The 19,361-nt window shown below is 43.3% G+C and overlaps 1 protein-coding gene across 15 annotated transcripts in view; it reads right to left on the bottom strand.

The window, feature by feature from the left end:
* CDHR5 (cadherin related family member 5) overlaps positions 1-19,361 on the bottom strand; it is a 113,785-nt gene that overhangs the window by 58,500 nt on the left and 35,924 nt on the right. For all 15 annotated transcript variants that reach the window (XM_073658648.1, XM_073658655.1, XM_073658654.1 and 12 more), the window contains exons 3-5: positions 18,605-18,655; positions 15,190-15,282; positions 1,289-1,381 (exon numbers count right to left, since the gene is read on the bottom strand). In XM_073658648.1, coding sequence (XP_073514749.1) covers positions 1,289-1,381; positions 15,190-15,282; positions 18,605-18,655 — 237 coding nt within the window. The remainder of the gene's footprint in view (positions 1-1,288; positions 1,382-15,189; positions 15,283-18,604; positions 18,656-19,361) is intronic.

Raw genomic sequence — 19,361 nt, forward strand, 5'->3', positions numbered from 1 at the left:
ATCTATGGGGTACGTCCACCACTTCTTTAACGCGGGGGGCCATAATGCTGTTTAAAGGGAATCTGTCAGTAGGTTGTTACCACCTAATCTGAGAGCAGTATAATGTAGAGATCGAGACCCTGATTCCAGTGATGTGTCACTTTCTGGGCTGCTTGCTGTAGTTTTGATAAAATCACAGTTTTATCTGCGAATGATTATTACTAGAGGACTAGTATAACTTCTGCCATGTAGTCTTCCATATTCATGAGCTCTGTATAAGCCCACCCCCACCACCGAATGGCTACTTTCTGCCTATTCACAGTGTACACATAAAGCTGCTAATCAGTGGTGTGGGGGGGGGGAGTTATACAGAGCTCAGCATTCTGAGAACTGCTAGATCTGACGCAGATAAAACTGTCATTCTATCAAAACTGCAGCAAGTAGCCCAATAAATGACACATCACTGGAATCAGGATCTCTGCCCTTACAATATGCTGCTCTCAGATGGGGTAGCAAAAACCTGGTGACAGATTCCCTTTAAGCATTGCAGCTTCTTCAGATTTTCCCCACATAGTGACACTGCTGGATGTACATAGGGGGCATCAATTAATACTAACTAGGTATAATTTTTATTGTTTGTTCTAGAATACAGGTTAGCAACCTATGGCACAAATGCTCTGTGGCACGTGAGTCATACTTGCTCGGTAGGGCACTTACCCAATTGAAACCTGTACACTCATCGAAAAACAGCACCCATCAGATGAAGTAGCCAGGTAAGAGGGCCGGTGTTCACAGAGAGCTGATCTGTGCCGGTAGACTGTCTGCCCGGGCACACTGCTCTTTATTTACAGGCCTGTATTACACAGTACACTCCTATAATATGTTCTCACAGCTCCTCAGGGGTGGGACCCTCTGTCTGTGCTCACTGGTTGCCTCTAAGTATTTAATTCTCAAACTACTTTTTTAACTTGTCACAGCCAAAACTCACACTCAGGACCTGTAGTATGGAAGGCAGAAAAAAAATTGGATGCTATATGGACCATCAGTATGGCATCTGATTTTGATGCATACATTACAATTCTGTAGCATGGGTAGCTTTAAATTGTCCTGTAAATGATGAATAGCTGCTGAGTTAAAAAACGGATTGTATACGGACAGCACAAAAAAATCGTCCCACTCTCCTGGATGAGAATGGGACCGATTTTTTGTTTTTATACGCAAGTGTGAACGAACCCTTAAACATCATGAAAATGGAATACTGCCAAAAATGAAATGCTGAAGAATTGCAAATATTTCTTGTTCCACTTACCCTATCTTCAGCAAATAGCTCATAGTAGAGGGTATCCCCATCAGCATCTTCAGCTTGTATTGGAAAACCAAAGGTGCTGCCCACTTGCTGACTCTTAGGATAGACAAAAAATAATCAATGTATTATGGAGTATGTAATTCAGGTAATTTCCTAACAATCTAGTGGTTAATAGCTTAACTTCAAAAACTTTTGTCACTGCCCTTCTAAACTAATTTCTCACTCCCGAAGATGTCTAAGGACAGACGCTCATCCTTGGACAGACCTGTTTTGCATCTTGTATCTCCCACATACAGGGAGGGAAATAAAGGCAAATGATCATCCTCATATTTATATGTTTTTAATTTATTTTTTATTCTTTGATATTTATGAAATCAATGAAACAAGCATTGCATAGGTGAAGAATAATATACTATAGTCCGGAGGTGCACAACCTGCACCTCGGGGACCACATGCGACCCTTGGTGGCATTCTGTGCGGTCTCCAGCCATCTCTAGCTCATGTGTTCAGATTATGAAGGGATGGTACAGAGATCTTTCTAAAGGTCTTTTTACACTTAAGCCTGCAACAGTGACAAGGGGGCATCTTCTATTTCTAGAGGAAAGAAGGTTTGCCTTTCTTAAAAAATATAATATTACAAGTTATGGGCACGAGATTCTGTGATGGGGCAGCGATCCAGGGAACTAGTCTGATTGCCGTATGTGGTGTCGGGAAGGAATTTTTCCCCTAATATAAGGCAATTAGCACCTGCTCAATAATGGTTTTGCCTTCCTCTGGATCAACATGTTAGGTTACAGGATGAACTCGATGGAATTATGCCTACCTTCAACTTTAAAAGCTATTAAGCTTTTAGAAAGTCCTTCTTTACATGTTTCATCTGTTTAATATCAACTCCTAGTTGCTGCTTATGTCTGTTGTTGTTTTTCATGTCCGTGTGTGGTCTGCTTTTTAAGGACTGCAAATATGGACATACGCACCCCCATTGTATTCAATGGTGGTGCACACATGGCAGGTTTTTCACAAGGACCTTGTGTCTGTGTGAAAAATCCACAGACATGTCAGTTTTTTTCCTGCACCACGGACAAAATGCGTGCCACACACATTCACACTGAAGACATCAGCGTGACATGTACCGACGCATGGGATAAGTCGTACAGTCTGCGCTTTTCTGCCCGGTGCTGAAGGCAATTGTCATCATTGTCGCCTAGTCTCCCTGCGATCAGCGAGAGCAGGCGACTCTGATGATAGTTGTAGTCAGCGGCCAGCATGTGTGTATATCGCTAACTACAACTGTCATCATTGTCGTATGCTCTCCCTAAGATCTGCGAGAGCAGGCGACGCTGATGATAGTTGTAGTTAGCAGCCGGTGTGTGTCTAGCGTGTAATAAATAAATCAAAAAAACAGCATGGGCTTTCGCGTAATTTTCATAACCAGCAGAGGGAAAACTGACCACTGGGGGCTGATGTTAATAATCTTGGAAAGGTGCCATTAGCCCTAAAGGTTCCCAGGCTATTAATAACAGCTCACAGCTTAGCCTTTACTGGTTAGTTTACAGGGCAACCCCACAAAAAAATTACGTAGGGTCCCCCTATAAATCTTAACCAGCAAATGCTAAACAGACAACTGTGGGCTGATATTAATAGCCTGGGAAAGGGCCATGGATATTGGCCCCCCTCACAGGCTAATAACATCAGCCCTCAATGGCCCCAGAAATGGCATATCAATAAAATGCACCAAATCTGGTGCTTAGCCTCGCTCTTCCTACTTGCTCTCGTGCAGTGGTAAGTGGGGTAACAGGGTTGGGGTTGATGTCAGCTTTTTTATGGCCATTGACATAAAGCCCACAGCTGTTTGCTTAGCCTTTACAGGTTATGTTATGGGGGAATCCCATAAAAACAATGATGTAGGGTCCCTCCATAATTTCAAACCAGCAAAAGCTAAACAAACAGCTGCTGACTGATATCAATAGCCTGGGAAGGGGCCAGGGATATTGGCTCCCCTCCCAGGCTAAGAACATCAGACCTCAGCCACCCCAGAAATGGCGCATCAATAAGATGTGCCAAATCTGGCTCTTAGCTTCACTCTTCCCACTTGCTCTGATGCGGTGGTACGTGGGGTAATAGGGTTGGGGTTGATGTCAGTTGTTTTGTAGCCGCTGACATCAAGCCCAGGGGTTAGTAATGGAGCAGCTTCTATAAGACGCAACGATTACTAACCCCATAGTAAAATGTAATAAAGACACAGACACCGAGTAAAGTCCTTTATTTGAAATAAACACTCCCCATCCTATTTTTCCCATTTATTAGTTTAAAATAAAAAAAAATAAAACACCGTATTCCTCACCTGTCTGCTGATAATCCATTTGTCCAATGATGAGTCCAGCTCTGCTTCATCTGGATTTCATGGCTGGGCGGTGGCATGATTTGACCGCTCAGCCTTGAGTCCAAGAAACAATGAGCTCAGCGTCAAAGCGCGGCTTCAGTGACCTGCAGGAACGTCATTGAGGTTACCACAAGTCACATGCAGCCGCATTCGCAGTGCAAGCCAGCCGATGAACTGCGGTAACCTTCATGACGTCACCGCTAGCACCATGAGAAATTTCTCTTCAGTTTATTGGGTCGCTCACACTGAGCAGCCCGTGGGAACTGCAGCATATGTCCTGCAGTAACCTCGATTACATCACCGCAGGTCACTGAAACTGACACTCAGCTCAGTGTCTCTTGGATGCCAGGCTGAACGATCGCATCATGCCACTGTTCAGCAAGGCATTCAGATGAAGCAGAGCTGGTCTCATCATGGGACAAATGGATAATCGGCGGGTAGGTAAGGCATATGGTGTTTTGTTTTTGTTATTTTACACTAATAAATAGGTAAAAGAGGATGGGGAGTGTTTCTTTCTAATAAATGATTGTGTGTGTTTATTTCATTAAAGGACATTTTCACTGTGTGTTTTTATTTCATCTGACTATGGTGTTAGTAACAGGGGCATCTTATAGATGCCTCTCCATTACTAACCCCTGGGCTTGGAGTCAGCAGCCATAAAACAGCGGACATCAACCCCAGCCCTATTACCCCGCTTGCCAACACACCAGGGCAAGTGGATAGAGCGAGGCTAAGCGCCAGATTTGGCACATCTTATTGATGCACCATTTCTGGAGTGGCTGAAGGCTGATGTTCTTAGCCTGGGAGGGGGCCAATATCCCTGGCCCCTTCCTAGGCTATTAATATCAGTCCACAGCTGTTTGTTTAGCCTTTGCTGGTTTGAAATTATGGGGGGACACTACATAATTTTTTTCTGGGGTCCCCCCATAAAATAAACAACAGCTAAGAAAACAGTTGTGAGCTGTTATTAATAGCCTGGGAACCTTTAGGGACATTGGCCCCTTTTCCAGATTATTAACATCAGCCCCCAGCAGTCGGTTTTCCCTCTGTTGGTTATGAAAATTACGCGGGAGCCCTCACCATTTTTAAAAAAAATGTATTTATTTATTTAAAAAAACAAACAAAGCATTGTTTATATAGCACACTGACATATTTCTATGTATCTATGTATCTATGTATCTATCTATCTATCTATCTATCATGTTCCTCATCACTATCTACAGTGGTGTGAAAAGTGTTTGCCCCCTACCTGATTTCTTATTATTTTGCATGTTTGTCACACTCAAATATTTCAGATCACAAAACAAATTTAAATATTAGACAAAGATAACACAAGTAAACACAAAATGCAGTTTTTAAATGAAGGTCTCTATTATTAAGGGAAAAAGAAATCCAAAACCTACAGGGCCCTGTGTGAAAAAGTGATTCCCCCCCCCCTCATTTAAAACATAAATTAACTGTAGTTTATCAAACTTTTGCGAAGCTGAGTACAATTTCCCTAGCCACACACAGGCCTGATTACTGCCACACCTGTTCTCAATCAAGAAATTAATTAGCACCTGACCGACAAAGTGAAGTAGACCAAAAGATTCTCAAAAGCTAAACATTATGCTACAACCAAAAGAAATTCAAGAACAAATGAGAAACAAAGTAATTGAGATCTATCAGTCTGGAAAAGGTTATAAATCCATTTCTCAAGCTTTGGGACTTCAGTGAACCACAGTGAGAGCCTTTATCCTCAAATGGTGAAAATATAGAACAGTGGTGAACCTTCCCAAGAGTGGCTGGCCGACCAAAATTACCTCAAGAGCACAGCGACGACTCATCCAAGAGGTCACAAAAGACCCAACAACAACAACATCCAAAGAACTATAGGCCTTACTTTCCTCATGTAAGGTCAGAGCATTCATAATGCTACCATAAGAAAGAGACTGGGTAAAAATGGCATGCATGGCAGAGTTCCAAGATGAAAACCACTGCTGAACACAAAGGCTCATCTCAGTTTTGCCAGAAAACATCTTTATGATCGCCAAGACTGTTGGGAGAATTCTCTGTGGACTGACGAGACAAAAGGTGAACTTTTTGGAAAGTGTATGTCACATTATATCTGGCGTAGAAGTAACACAACATTTCAGAAAAGGAACATCATACCAACAGTAAAATACGGTGGTAGAAGAGTGATGCTTTGGGGCTGTTTTGCTGCTTCAGGACCTGGAAGATTAGCTGTGGTAAATGGAACCATGAATTCTACTGTCTGCCAAAAAATCCTGAAGGAGAATGTCCGGGTATCTGTTTGTGACCTCATGCTGAAGCACACTTGGGTTATGCAGTAGGACAATGATCCAAGACACAACAGCGAGTCCACCTCTGAATGGCTAAAGAAAAACAAAATTAAGACTTTGGAGAGGCCTAGTCAAAGTCCTGACCTTAATCTGATTGAGATGCTGTGACATGACCTTAAAAAGGCGGTTCATGCTCGGATACCCTCCAATGTGGCAGAATTACAACAATTTTGCAAAGATGAGTGGGCCAAAATTCCTCCAGAACATTGTAAAAAGACTCATTGCCAGTTATCGCAAACGTTTGATTGCAGTTGTTGCTGCTAATGGTGGCCCAACCAGTTATTAGGTTTGGGGGGCAATCACTTTTTCACACAGGGTCCTGTAGGTTTCGATTTATTTTTCCCTTAATAATAAAGACCTTCATTTAAAAACTGCATTTTGTGTTTACTTGTATTATCTTTGTCTAATATTTAAATTTGTTTTGTGATCTGAAACATTTAAGTGTGACAAGCATGCAAAAGAATAAGAAATCAGGAAGGGGGCAAACACTTTTCACACCCCTGTATATCTGTATTTGAACATCTTTAATACCTAACACTCTTTAATTTCTATTCTGCATTTCATTCCATGTGTGTCAGACTGCCAGCACATGAACACACGGATGTCACACGAACGTCACACTGATATCACATACATACACACAGATGGCACATGAACACGGACAATAATAATAATAATAATAATAATAGTTTATTTTTTATAGCGCCAACATATTCCGCAGCACTTTACAAATTTTAGGGGGGACTTATACAGACAATACAGAATAAGCATATCTCATATCGAAAGGAGTGAGGGCCCTGCTCGCGAGCTTACAGTCTATGAGGAAGTGGGGGAGACACAAAAGGTAAAAAGTACATATATTGTATAATGCAGCCTTGATATACTGAATAGGATAAATAATAATACATGGACTGGTCGCCAGCCAGTATGTGTGCAGTCCTGACAGAGGCTTTTATGTGCATGGTTGGTTTGAACCCGAAGTTGAAGAAGATTTTAATATGGGGGAAAGCTGGGATGGACAGAGTGTGTTTAGGTGATACGCCAGTCTAAAGAAATGTGTTTTTAGGGTTCGCTTGAAACTGTGGGTATTAGGAATTAATCGAACTGTCCTGGGTAGTGCATTCCAGAGAATTGGCGCAGCACGCGAGAAATCTTGGAGACGGGAGTGGGAAGTTCGGATTATGGAGGATTTTAGTTTCAAGTCATTTGCAGAACGGAGGGCACGTGTAGGGTGGTAGACTGAGACAAGGGAGGAGATGTAGGGGGGTACTGAAGCATGGAGCGCTTTGTGGGTAAGCGTGATAAGTTTAAAATGAACTCTATATTGGATGGGCAACCAATGCAATGACTGGCACAGGGAAGAGGCATCTGAGTAGCGGTTGGCAAGGAATATGATCCTGGCTGCTGCGTTCAGGACGGATTGGAGAGGGGAGAGTTTAGTAAGAGGGAGACCGATTAGTAGAGCGTTGCAATAGTCAAGACGAGAATGAATAAGAGCGACAGTAAGAGTTTTTGCCGAGTCAAAGGTGAGAAAAGTCCTGATTCTTGAGATGTTTTTGAGATGTAGATGACATGAACGAGCGAGTGATTTGATGTGAGGAGTGAAAGAAAGATCTGAATCAAAAATGACCCCAAGACAGCGGGCTTGTAGCTGGGGAGTAATGGTTGAGCCACAAACGGAGATGGCAATATCGGGCACAGGTAGATTAATGGAGGGAGGAAAGACGAGTAGTTCAGTTTTTGACAGATTCAGTTTTAGGTAGAGGGAGGACATAATGTTAGACACAGCAGAAAGACAATCACTGGTCTTTTGTAGTAATGCAGGGGTGATGTCCGGAGCAGAGGTGTATAATTGGGTGTCATCAGCATAGAGATGGTACTGAAAACCGAATCTACTGATTGTTTGTCCAATAGGAGCGGTGTATAAGGAGAAAAGAAGGGGGCCTAGGACTGATCCTTGAGGAACCCCGACAGTAAGAGGAAGTAGGGAGGAGGAGGAGCCGGCAAAAGACACAGAGAAGGAGCGGTCAGAGAGATAAGAGGAGAACCAGGAGAGAACCGTGTCCTTGAGGCCAATAGTGCGGAGCATAGTGAGGAGGAGCTGATGATCCACAGTGTCGAATGCTGCAGAGAGATCCAGGAGAATCAGCAGGGAGTAGTGACCATTAGATTTAGCTGTTAGTAGATCATTAGAGACTTTAGTGAGGGCAGTTTCAGTAGAATGTAAAGAGCGGAAACCAGATTGTAAAGGGTCAAGAAGAGAGTTGTCTGAGAGATAGCGGATTAGACAGGAGTGGACCAGGCGTTCCAGGAGTTTAGAGATAAAGGGAAGATTGGAAACAGGTCTGTAGTTGGCCGTGCAGTTCTGGTCGAGGGATGGTTTTTTAAGTAATGGATGTATGCTGGCGTGTTTAAAAGAAGAAGGAAAGATACCAGATGAGAGGGAAAGGTTGAAAATTTTAGTTAGGTGAGAGGTGACAGCTGGAGCAAGGGACTGAAGGAGATGTGAGGGAATAGGGTCGCTGGTGCAGGTGGTAGGGCGAGAAGATGCAAGGAGCCTGATCACTTCATCTTCCGTGACTGGTTCGAAGTCAGAAAATGAGCAAGATACAATGTGGCGGGGGGGAGCATGCATAACATTTGGGGATTGGGAGAAAATTTCCTGTCGGATATGGTCAATTTTTTCTTTGAAATAGTTAGCCAGATCGTCAGCGCTGAGGTCGGTGGTCGGGGCCTGTGCTGTTTGATTGAGGAGAGAATGAAACGTGTCAAAGAGTCGTTTAGGATTATTGGAAAGTGAGATGATGAGGTTGTTAAAGTAGGTTTGTTTGGAGAGGTGAAGGGCAGAGTTATATGTTTTCAGCATAAATTTATAGTGGAGGAAATCTTCGGGCAGATTTGATTTTCTCCACAGCCGTTCAGCGCACCTGGAGTACCTCTGGAGAAGACGTGTTTGAGGCGTGTGCCAGGGTTGTCGCCGTCTATGCCGAATTGTTCTTTGTGTAGAAGGTGCGGCTTCATCCAGGGCGCATAGCATTATTTTGTTATAATGCTTCAATGCAGAGTCGGGACATGAGAGGGAGGAGATTGGGGCCAATGATGATTGCAACCTTTTTATAAATTTCTGGGTGCTAATGGCGCGTAAATTTCTATAAGTGTGGACGGTGGGAGTGTCTTGAGTAGAGTCACAGTTCTTGACAGAGAATGAAAGAAGATTATGGTCAGAGAGTGGAAGGGGAGAGTTAGTAAAGTCATGTACTGAGCAAAGCCGGGAGAAGATCAGGTCCAATGTGTTCCCGTCCTCATGTGTAGGAGAATTAGCAAGCTGTGAAAGGCCGAAGGAGGAGGTTAATGATAAAAGATGCGTGGCAGATGGGGAAAGAGGATCGCCAATTGGGATGTTAAAGTCTCCCATGATTATCGTGGGGATGTCGCAGGATAGAAAATTTGTAAGCCAGGCAGCAAAGTGATCCAGGAATTGACGGGGGGGGACCTGGGGGGCGATAGACAACCGCCACTCGCAGGGAGAAGGGCCGGTAGAGTCTGACGGTGTGGGCCTCAAAGGACGGGAAGATAAGGGAGGGTACAGGGGGGATAACCTGAAAAGTACATTTTGTTGAAAGAAGCAGACCAACACCTCCACCTGATCTGTTGTCAGGTCTCGGAGTATGAGAAAAGTGTAGGACACCATAGGAGAGAGCTGCAGCGGCGGTGGTGTCCGACTGCTGGATCCAGGTTTCAGTGAGAGCCAGAAGGTTGAGGGAATTAGAGAGGAAAAAGTCATGGATGTAAGAGAGTTTATTACAAGCTGAGCGTGCATTCCAAAGGGCACAGTTGAATGAGACAGAAGATATGCAGGGAATATTAATGAGATTAGCAGGGTTTCTGAATGTAACAGGGAAAGAGTTAGTGTTATTATTACTGGAAGGTCCTGGATTAGGAGAAATATCACCTGCGACTAATAGAAGGAAGATACAGAGAGTGAGCAGATGATTGAGTGATTTGTGAGAGCGTTTCCTGCGTTGTATGGTGGGAATGAATGGATCTGCGTGGTATAACATTGTGAAGAGAGCATGACAACTGTACATAGGAGAAGAGAGGAGTGAGGGATTAATATGGATGAAGTGTGCCGCATTTGTGGGAGAACGGTGAATGTGGATGATTGTAGCAACCAGAAAATAAATGGCACAGATACAAATGGTGAATACTGTTTGCCAAAAAGATGACCTGGAAGCAAGTTTGTTGGTTTGTCTCGCATGTCTTACCTGTCTCCTGCCCTGTCCAACTGCCATTTTCTAACTGCCAGGGCACTTTGCTAAATTATGGCACTTCGATAAAGTATGCATAAATGCTATATGCATAAATGCCCCCGGATAAATGCTGCCCCTTAACTAAGTCTCAATATATAGGGACGTATCTGCTTAGATCTGCACAGATTTAACTCATTAACAATCAATCACTAGCTTAAAAGACAACAGGAGTCCATAAAGTGCAGGGAAAAAAAAAAAAAAAACAGACTAGCAAACTCGGCATGGATCATAAACTCTTAAAGTAAGTGTGATGACCTTTAAGTATCATGGAATAAAAAAGGTAGAGGAGTGAAAAAATATATACCAGAATTTGATAGGCTGCAGAGCATTGCATGGAGATACAAGGCAGTTTTCAGGACAGATCACACAAGCAGTGAAAAATATATACCAGAAATTGATAGGCTGCAGAGCATTGCATGGAGATACAAGGCAGTTTTCAGGACAGATCACACAAGCAGTGAAAAATATATACCAGAAATTGATAGGCTGCAGAGCATTGCATGGAGATACAAGGCAGTTTTCAGGACAGATCACACAAGCAGTGAAAAATATATACCAGAAATTGATAGGCTGCAGAGCATTGCATGGAGATACAAGGCAGTTTTCAGGACAGATCACACAAGCAGTGAAAAATATATACCAGAAATTGATAGGCTGCAGAGCATTGCATGGAGATACAAGGCAGTTTTCAGGACAGATCACACAAGCAGTGAAAAATATATACCAGAAATTGATAGGCTGCAGAGCATTGCATGGAGATACAAGGCAGTTTTCAGGACAGATCACACAAGCAGTGAAAAATATATACCAGAAATTGATAGGCTGCAGAGCATTGCATGGAGATACAAGGCAGTTTTCAGGACAGATCACACAAGCAGTGAAAAATATATACCAGAAATTGATAGGCTGCAGAGCATTGCATGGAGATACAAGGCAGTTTTCAGGACAGATCACACAAGCAGTGAAAAATATATACCAGAAATTGATAGGCTGCAGAGCGTTGCATGGAGATACAAGGCAGTTTTCAGGACAGATCACACAAGCAGTGAAAAATATATACCAGAAATTGATAGGCTGCAGAGCGTTGCATGGAGATACAAGGCAGTTTTCAGGACAGATCACACAAGCAGTGAAAAATATATACCAGAAATTGATAGGCTGCAGAGCATTGCATGGAAATACAAGGCAGTTTTCAGGACAGATCACACAAGCAGTGAAAAATATATACCAGAAATTGATAGGCTGCAGAGCATTGCATGGAGATACAAGGCAGTTTTCAGGACAGATCACACAAGCAGTGAAAAATATATACCAGAAATTGATAGGCTGCAGAGCATTGCATGGAGATACAAGGCAGTTTTCAGGACAGATCACACAAGCAGTGAAAAATATATACCAGAAATTGATAGGCTGCAGAGCATTGCATGGAGATACAAGGCAGTTTTCAGGATAGATCACACAAGCAGTGAAAAATATATACCAGAAATTGATAGGCTGCAGAGCATTGCATGGAGATACAAGGCAGTTTTCAGGACAGATCACACAAGCAGTGAAAAATATATACCAGAAATTGATAGGCTGCAGAGCATTGCATGGAGATACAAGGCAGTTTTCAGGACAGATCACACAAGCAGTGAAAAATATATACCAGAAATTGATAGGCTGCAGAGCATTGCATGGAGAAACAAGGCAGTTTTCAGGACAGATCACACAAGCAGTGAAAAATATATACCAGAAATTGATAGGCTGCAGAGCATTGCATGGAGATACAAGGCAGTTTTCAGGACAGATCACACAAGCAGTGAAAAATATATACCAGAAATTGATAGGCTGCAGAGCATTGCATGGAGATACAAGGCAGTTTTCAGGACAGATCACACAAGCAGTGAAAAATATATACCAGAAATTGATAGGCTGCAGAGCATTGCATGGAGATACAAGGCAGTTTTCAGGACAGATCACACAAGCAGTGAAAAATATATACCTGTAAGAAGAGAAGAATGATGAATATTAGCAATGCCATTTTCTAACTGCCAGGGCACTTTGCTAAATTATGGCACTTCGATAAAGTATGCATAAATGATATATGCATAAATGCCCCCGCAATGGATCACACCGGTACTGTTTTTTCCTGTACAGGAATCACCATGACATGTGAAGAAGGCCTAAAACATATAGAAAAACTGCACCGAAACCTCCCTGCATAACATTGTACACATTGATAAGTTGTAGAGTATGAAGAACAGTTCTTCACTGCTTGTACTTTTATGTTAAATGTTTCAATGGTTATAATATAGAAGAATCTTTTATTGCTACTCACCCAGTGGCGTACCGCCAATGGCGGCATGCTACGCCACTGCTATGGGGCCTGTGAGCCGGGGTGGGCCAGTGAGCTGGGGGACCCCGAAGCAAGGGGGGGAACGAGGAGGATAGGTGAGTATTGTATTTACGGGGGGGAGGGGAAGTTGTGGCGCCAGAAGAGGAGCGGGCACACACAGTAGCCGGCTGCTGCAGCTACCACGTGTGCCCCCTGCTAAAAGGCAATGAATATTGCCTCTTCTCCACTCCCATGGGCGTGGAGAAGAATGAATATTCATTCTCTTTAGCAGCAGGCACGGAGGAGCGCTGAGCCGCGGCTCCTTCTGACAGTGCTGAGTGCCCACTACTAAAGAGAATGCATATTCATTCTTTTCCACGCCCATAGTCCCGGCATGGAGAGAAGTGAATATGCCGGCAGCTCAAATCAGCGTCCGAGAGCTCTCGCTGCTCAGATGATGACATGAGCTGCTAGCAGACTTGACGCAGCGCTGGAGCAGAGGTGAGGAAGGAAGGTGAGTATAAGTGTTTATTTGTTTTATGTGTGCAGTGATTGGGCCATGCATACCAGGATTGGGGAATGAGGGGGCCACACATATCAGGATTGGGGGATGAGGGGGCCACACATACCAGGATTGGCGGATGAGGGGGCCACACATACCAGAATTGGGGATGAGGGGGCCATGCATACCAGGATTGGGGGATGAGGGGGCCACACATACCAGGATTGGGGGATGAGGGGGCCATGCATACCAGGATAGGGGGATGAGGAGGCCATGCATACCAGGATTGGGGGATGAGGGGGCCATACATACCAGGATTGGGGGATGAGTGGTGCCATGCATACCAGGATTGGGGTTGAGGGGGCCATACATACCAGGATTGGGGGATGAAGGGTGCCATGCATACCAGGATTGGGGGATGAGGGGTGCCATGCATACCAGGATTGGGGGATGAGGGGTGCCATGCATACCAGGATTGGGGGATGAGGGGAGCCATGCATACCAGGATTGGGGGATGAGGGGTGCCATGCATACCAAGATTGGGGATGAAGGGTGCCATACATACCAAGATTGGGGGATAAGGGGGCCATGCATACCAGGATTGGGGATGAGAGGTGACATACATTCCAGGATTGGGGGATGAGGAGGCCATGCATACCAGGATTGGGGATGAGGGGGCCATGCGTACCAGGATTGGGGATGAGGGGTGCCATGTATACCAGGATGGATGGTGAGGGGTGCCATGCGTACCAGAATTGTGGATGAGGGGGGCCACACATATCAGGATTGGGGGATGAGGAGGCCAAGCATACCAGGATTGGGGATGAGGGGGCCATACGTACCAGGATAGGGGGATGAGGGGCGCCATACATACCAGGATTGGGGGATGAGGGGGCCATACATTCCAGGATTGGGGATGAGGGGGCCACGCATACCAGGATTGGGTCATAAGGGGGCCACGCATACCAGGATTGGGGGATGAGGGGCCATGCATACCAGGATTGGGGGATGAGGAGGCCATGCATACCAGGATTGGGAGATGAGGAGGCCATGCATGCCAGGATAGGAGGATGAGGGGCGTCATACATACCAGGATTGGGGATGAGGGAACCATGCGTACCAGGATGTGGAAATTTACCAGTAGCTGCTGCATTTCCCACCCTAGGCTTATACTCGAGTCAATACGTTTTTCCATTTTTTTGTGGTTAAAATTAGGGGCCTCGGCTTATACTCGGGTCGGCTTATTTAAAATATACAGTATTTTAAAATCAGTGAATACATGGTGCCCATAATACTGCAGGACTGTGGGGTGCATTAGACTATATAGGGGGGCTGCATTTTACCCTATGGGGTGTGTAATATACTGTATGGAGAACTATGGGGTGTGCATTATATTCTATAGAGGACCATGAGAAGTTCATTACACTATATGGAGCATTATGGGAGGAGCATTATACTATATGGAGGATTATGGGGGGCGTATTATACTATATGGAAGGCTATGTGGGGTCATTATAATATTTTGAGGGCTATGTGGGGGGCCATTATACTGTATGAAAGCAACTATACGGTGTGAAGGTTTGTGTGGGGTCCATCATACTGTTTGGAGGGCTGTGTGGGAGCCATTATACTGTTTGGAGGGCTAGTGCAGGCCATTATACTGTATGTAAGCCCAGTATACTGTATGGAGGGCTGTGTGGGAGTGACAGTTGGGGCATCATACTGTGTTGGGGTCCCCATACTTTGCCTTGGGAGTTGAGGTGGGGTACAGTAGGGTCATTATACTGTACATGTGGAGGCTAATGTGGAGGAATGCACCATGGGGGTATCATACTGTATTTGGGGGACACTTTTATTGGCATCATACTTTATGGGGGCAATGAAAGAGAAATCTGGGACATCAGCAGGAGGAAAATTACTATGTAAAGGCTGGAAAGTTGTGAGATCTGCTCTTCTGTGACACAGACAAATATTTATTTATTTTTTGTGAGGGGGACCCAATTAGAGCTTCTGCTATGGGGTCCCATGATTTCTATGCCCCTGTACTCACCTCAAGAATTTGGAAAGAATAGCTTGCTTCCTTGAAGATTGGTGGGTTGTCATTGACATTAATAATTTGCACAAAAAACGTTTCTCCAAGAACCTGAAAAAAAAACCACTAAGATTACTCTTCACAACCAAATCACTGTTAGGCTATGTTGACATGTTGTGATTTTGTTGCTTTTTCATACATATTAAAAGCTGATTTTCAGAGAACCAGCAAAAAGCAATTCTTTCTGCGTTTTTGCAGCATTTTTTCACCAAAAGAAAGCAATGAGGAAGTGAAATAAAATACTGCAAAAAACGCAACCCACACGCCGAGATCAGTTGCCGGAATATTCACTCCTCTCCATGCTTGGACTATGGGCGTGGGGAGCATTGAATTTTCATTTTCTTTAATAGCTGGCACACTGTTAGCCGCAGCCGCGCCTCCTGCAGCTGCTTGGCGATCATGTGTGCTCACTGTTAAAGAGAATGAATATTCACTGCTCCCCACTCCCATGGCCGTGGAGAGGAGTGAATATTCATTTTCTTTAACAGCGGGCACACATGATAGCTGCAGCAGCCGGCTACTGCCTGTGACCTGCTCCTCCGCCACCACTCCTCCCCCCCACCCCACCATCCACAGCCAGACTATGTATTGCACTGTTCAACAAGGTTTTTGTTTCCTGCATGAAATTGGGTGAATCTTATCGGAATTGTCATGCTGAGTACAGAAATAACTTCAGAATTGCTCTATCACGTAAGAGTTTTGAGAAAAATGCAATTATATGTATGCATTGAATACTGTCAAATTCGTAGTGGCATGTGATATTCCGAATGCAAAAGTCAGCAACAGCAATCAAGTTTAGAAAAGTTTTGCCATTGATTTTCGTTTATAATCACTGTCCGATGATTCACAGACAAGATTCCAACAATAGTCACCCAGCATCGAGGGACTCCACCTCCCCTGGTACCATTTCTCCATCTGGGAAATGTCTTGATGAAACCTTTCACCATGTTCATCACTTACAGCGCCGAGGTTTGGTGGGAAAAAGTCAATGTGTGAATGAAGGAAATGTATTTTAAGTGACATGTTGCACTGACTTGTAAGCCTGAAGAAGACTTTCAACCTGTTCTTCGATAGGTATCGAAGGGTAGACATTGCCATTGTGTAGCAAGACAGCCTTCAAACTTAAGACCAATGAATCAATGAACAGTCGCCATTCCCTTGGGTCGTGTCAACTCCAAGGACAGAGAACAATCCAGTAATATGACTGAAAAAAGTGAGACTGTCAGCTTGACTAAAATATTTGGTCAAATCTTCATGACAACTGCGAAATACTGAAATTTTTGTACCTGGCTGCAACAGATTCCACCCTTGCAACCTTGATCCAAGAAGTTCTGCCTGAGTCTTTGATAAACTCAAATCTCTGACCAGATCATTGAGTCTTGCTTGAGATATTAAACGTGGAGCAGTTGTTATTGATGGTTCGAAATCTGAATCAGCAGCAGCTGCCATCTCTAATGAATTAATCGTCATTTCATCGTCATCTTCTATTCTCCACACCAGCGGTGGTTTTGGAACTGGCAGACTTTCATCATGCGCCACTGGTCTAATTGCAGAAGCAAGGTTGGGATATTCAATAGACCTCCTGTTCTTAGAAGAAAAACCGGATACATTTGTCATGCAGAAGTAACAATCAGTAATATGGTCCTTCTGCTCCCTCCAGATCATTGGAATGGCAAACGTCATCGATGGTCGCTCACCCTTCAGCCAAGACCTCAAACTCGTAGTGCAAAGTGAGCAGCATATATGAGGAGCCCATGCTCTGTCTTGGTCACCAATTTTACATCCAATATATAACTCATACGCCTTCTTAACAACTGCAGTTATACTCCTTTTCTGGGCTTTAAGGGTATAATCTCCACATATATAACAAAAGAGGTCACTGCTATTGTGACATTCTGTAACCCATTACTTATTAAACAGTTTTGCTTCTTATGAAATTTTCTGCAAAACAGAAGAAACACATGAAGACTACAGTGTCATCACTGCTGCTATTATATAATGCTACTTGGAAATAGACCAAAGTCTGACAGTTGTGTCTGGGCATGCCTGAGAGTGCACGACTAATGCAATTCATGATTGGGCAGGGCAAATATCTTGGAAATGGTACGTGCTACAGAAATTATGATCACATTTCTGAAATCAGCTCCTCAAAATACATAGAGACAACATATTTTAAAACAGGAAACAGAAAAAAAGTAAAAAATTGTTGACCAGTGTTATTGGGATTATAAGATGCAACCCCACTTTCCTCCAAAATTTTGGAGAAAAAAAGTGCGTCTTATAGTCTGAACAATACGGTATGTATTTTTTTTTATTTTTTTAACATCTTTATTTTTCATGGGGGAAAAGAGGGGTGATTTGAACTTTTTATTTTTACTTTTTATTTTTCTTAACTTTTTTTTTTCTACTTTTCACTGTTCTTTTTTCTTGAAGCTGCGATTACCTGATCGCTTGTGCTGTATACAGCAATGCCACAGCATGGTTGTATATAGCAGAGATCACAGTCTCCTTTGAAGCCTGGCCACACGCAGGGTTTCAAAGTAGCTCTGTAATGACAAGTACGGCGGTCTTCAGCAGACTGCCTGCTGTCTTAGCAACCCATCGACGACCCGTGGTCACGGGTGCACCGATGGGCGCATGGAATGATACGCCCCCATGCGTTTAACAGTAGCATTTAACATACTAACAATCATGGGTGGAGTGGATCTCTGCTCGCAATTGTTAGAGGCAAGTCCTGGCTGTAATACACAGCCATGATCTTAAGGTTATGGGGTGGGCCTGCTCCATACACCGCCTTCCGTCTTGCTCCATACATATACGGTGAATGTCATGAAGGGGTTAAAAAATGCACCATTAGTCAAAAAAAGCAAAAAATAAAAGTGAACCATGTGAATGTGATTTTAGAAATCGTAGTTATTTTGCTGTCACTGTAAAAGAAGGTTGTTTTTTGCTAAAAAAAAAAGGCATGGAAAAACACATCAAAAATGCAATGTGTGAACAAGTCTTTCGGAAATATTCTCAAGTGTGAAAGTGCTGCATTTTTCTGCTTTCTTTCTGCAGTTATGTGCTCCAAAATACCCAATACCAATCTGCTCTGGTTATTGCATTTTTACTGCATAATTTGCTGCATGTTTCTCCTTTCTTATGCAATTTTGTGGTGAAAATGACATGACTTTTAATGAAATTCCATCCACATTGCTTAAACTGCAGATTTTCTGCACAAAAAATGCAGCGAAAAAAAGCGCAGAATTTACGCTATGTGGGAACATGGTCTTACACTAGAGAGCTTCATAATGCAAAGTCTATGAGGACAAACACATAGAAAAAGACAGTGCGACATCACATAAAGATAAACTAGGAGGATCTTACTCACAATCAGGCTACCTCTTTTGCAGATAAGAGTGACCATTACGGTTGTTTCTGTCTGGTAATGCAAAGAGAAATAAAATATTATTTAGTGATACAAATAATTTTTTTTATTATTTAAATAATAATAGTCAGGATAATTAAAAAGGTAAGCAAGTTTTTAGGTTTGCTGATCTTAAAGTGCACCTCTTGCACAATAAAAGTATTTTAATCGTAGCAGCAGCCGGATCCATAACAATTCTTCACACATGGCTTAGTCCATAACCCCCTCCATACAAATTGTTTTTTGAAAAACTTGCCTTTTTGAAGAAGATGGACCGGGTGAAGGCGTCTCTTCAAAATGAACAAAGAGTTCAACATTTCTTTGACATTTAGGAAAGTTTTATAGAATTTTTACCTTACCACATATCTTGCAAGATAGTTTTGGACCTGTATCGTTGCACAGGGCGATAGCCGCGGGCGAGGCTGGGTGTGTGGACTTGAAGGTTCAGGCTGGGTGTGTGGACTTGTTTTGTTGCGGGTTTGCCAGGACCAGATGTTTTACAGTTCAGTGAGGGAGACCACCATTCAAAAATAAACTGTTTGCTGAATGGTAACTTGTTAAGGGTTATATACAAGGAATAACAGGTACAAAATATTATGAATGTTCCTTTATAGTTAGAAGCATTTTTCACACAGTTTCCTTACACCACAACCCAGCTTTAACGCCACAGTTCTGATTAACAAGCCTCCTTTACCTATTCTGCAGTTCCACGTCCTATTTC

This window comes from Phyllobates terribilis, unplaced genomic scaffold, assembly GCF_046119375.1.
Source record: "Phyllobates terribilis strain yellow unplaced genomic scaffold, ASM4611937v1 Scaffold_13__5_contigs__length_258822181, whole genome shotgun sequence".
NCBI lineage: Eukaryota > Metazoa > Chordata > Amphibia > Anura > Dendrobatidae > Phyllobates > Phyllobates terribilis.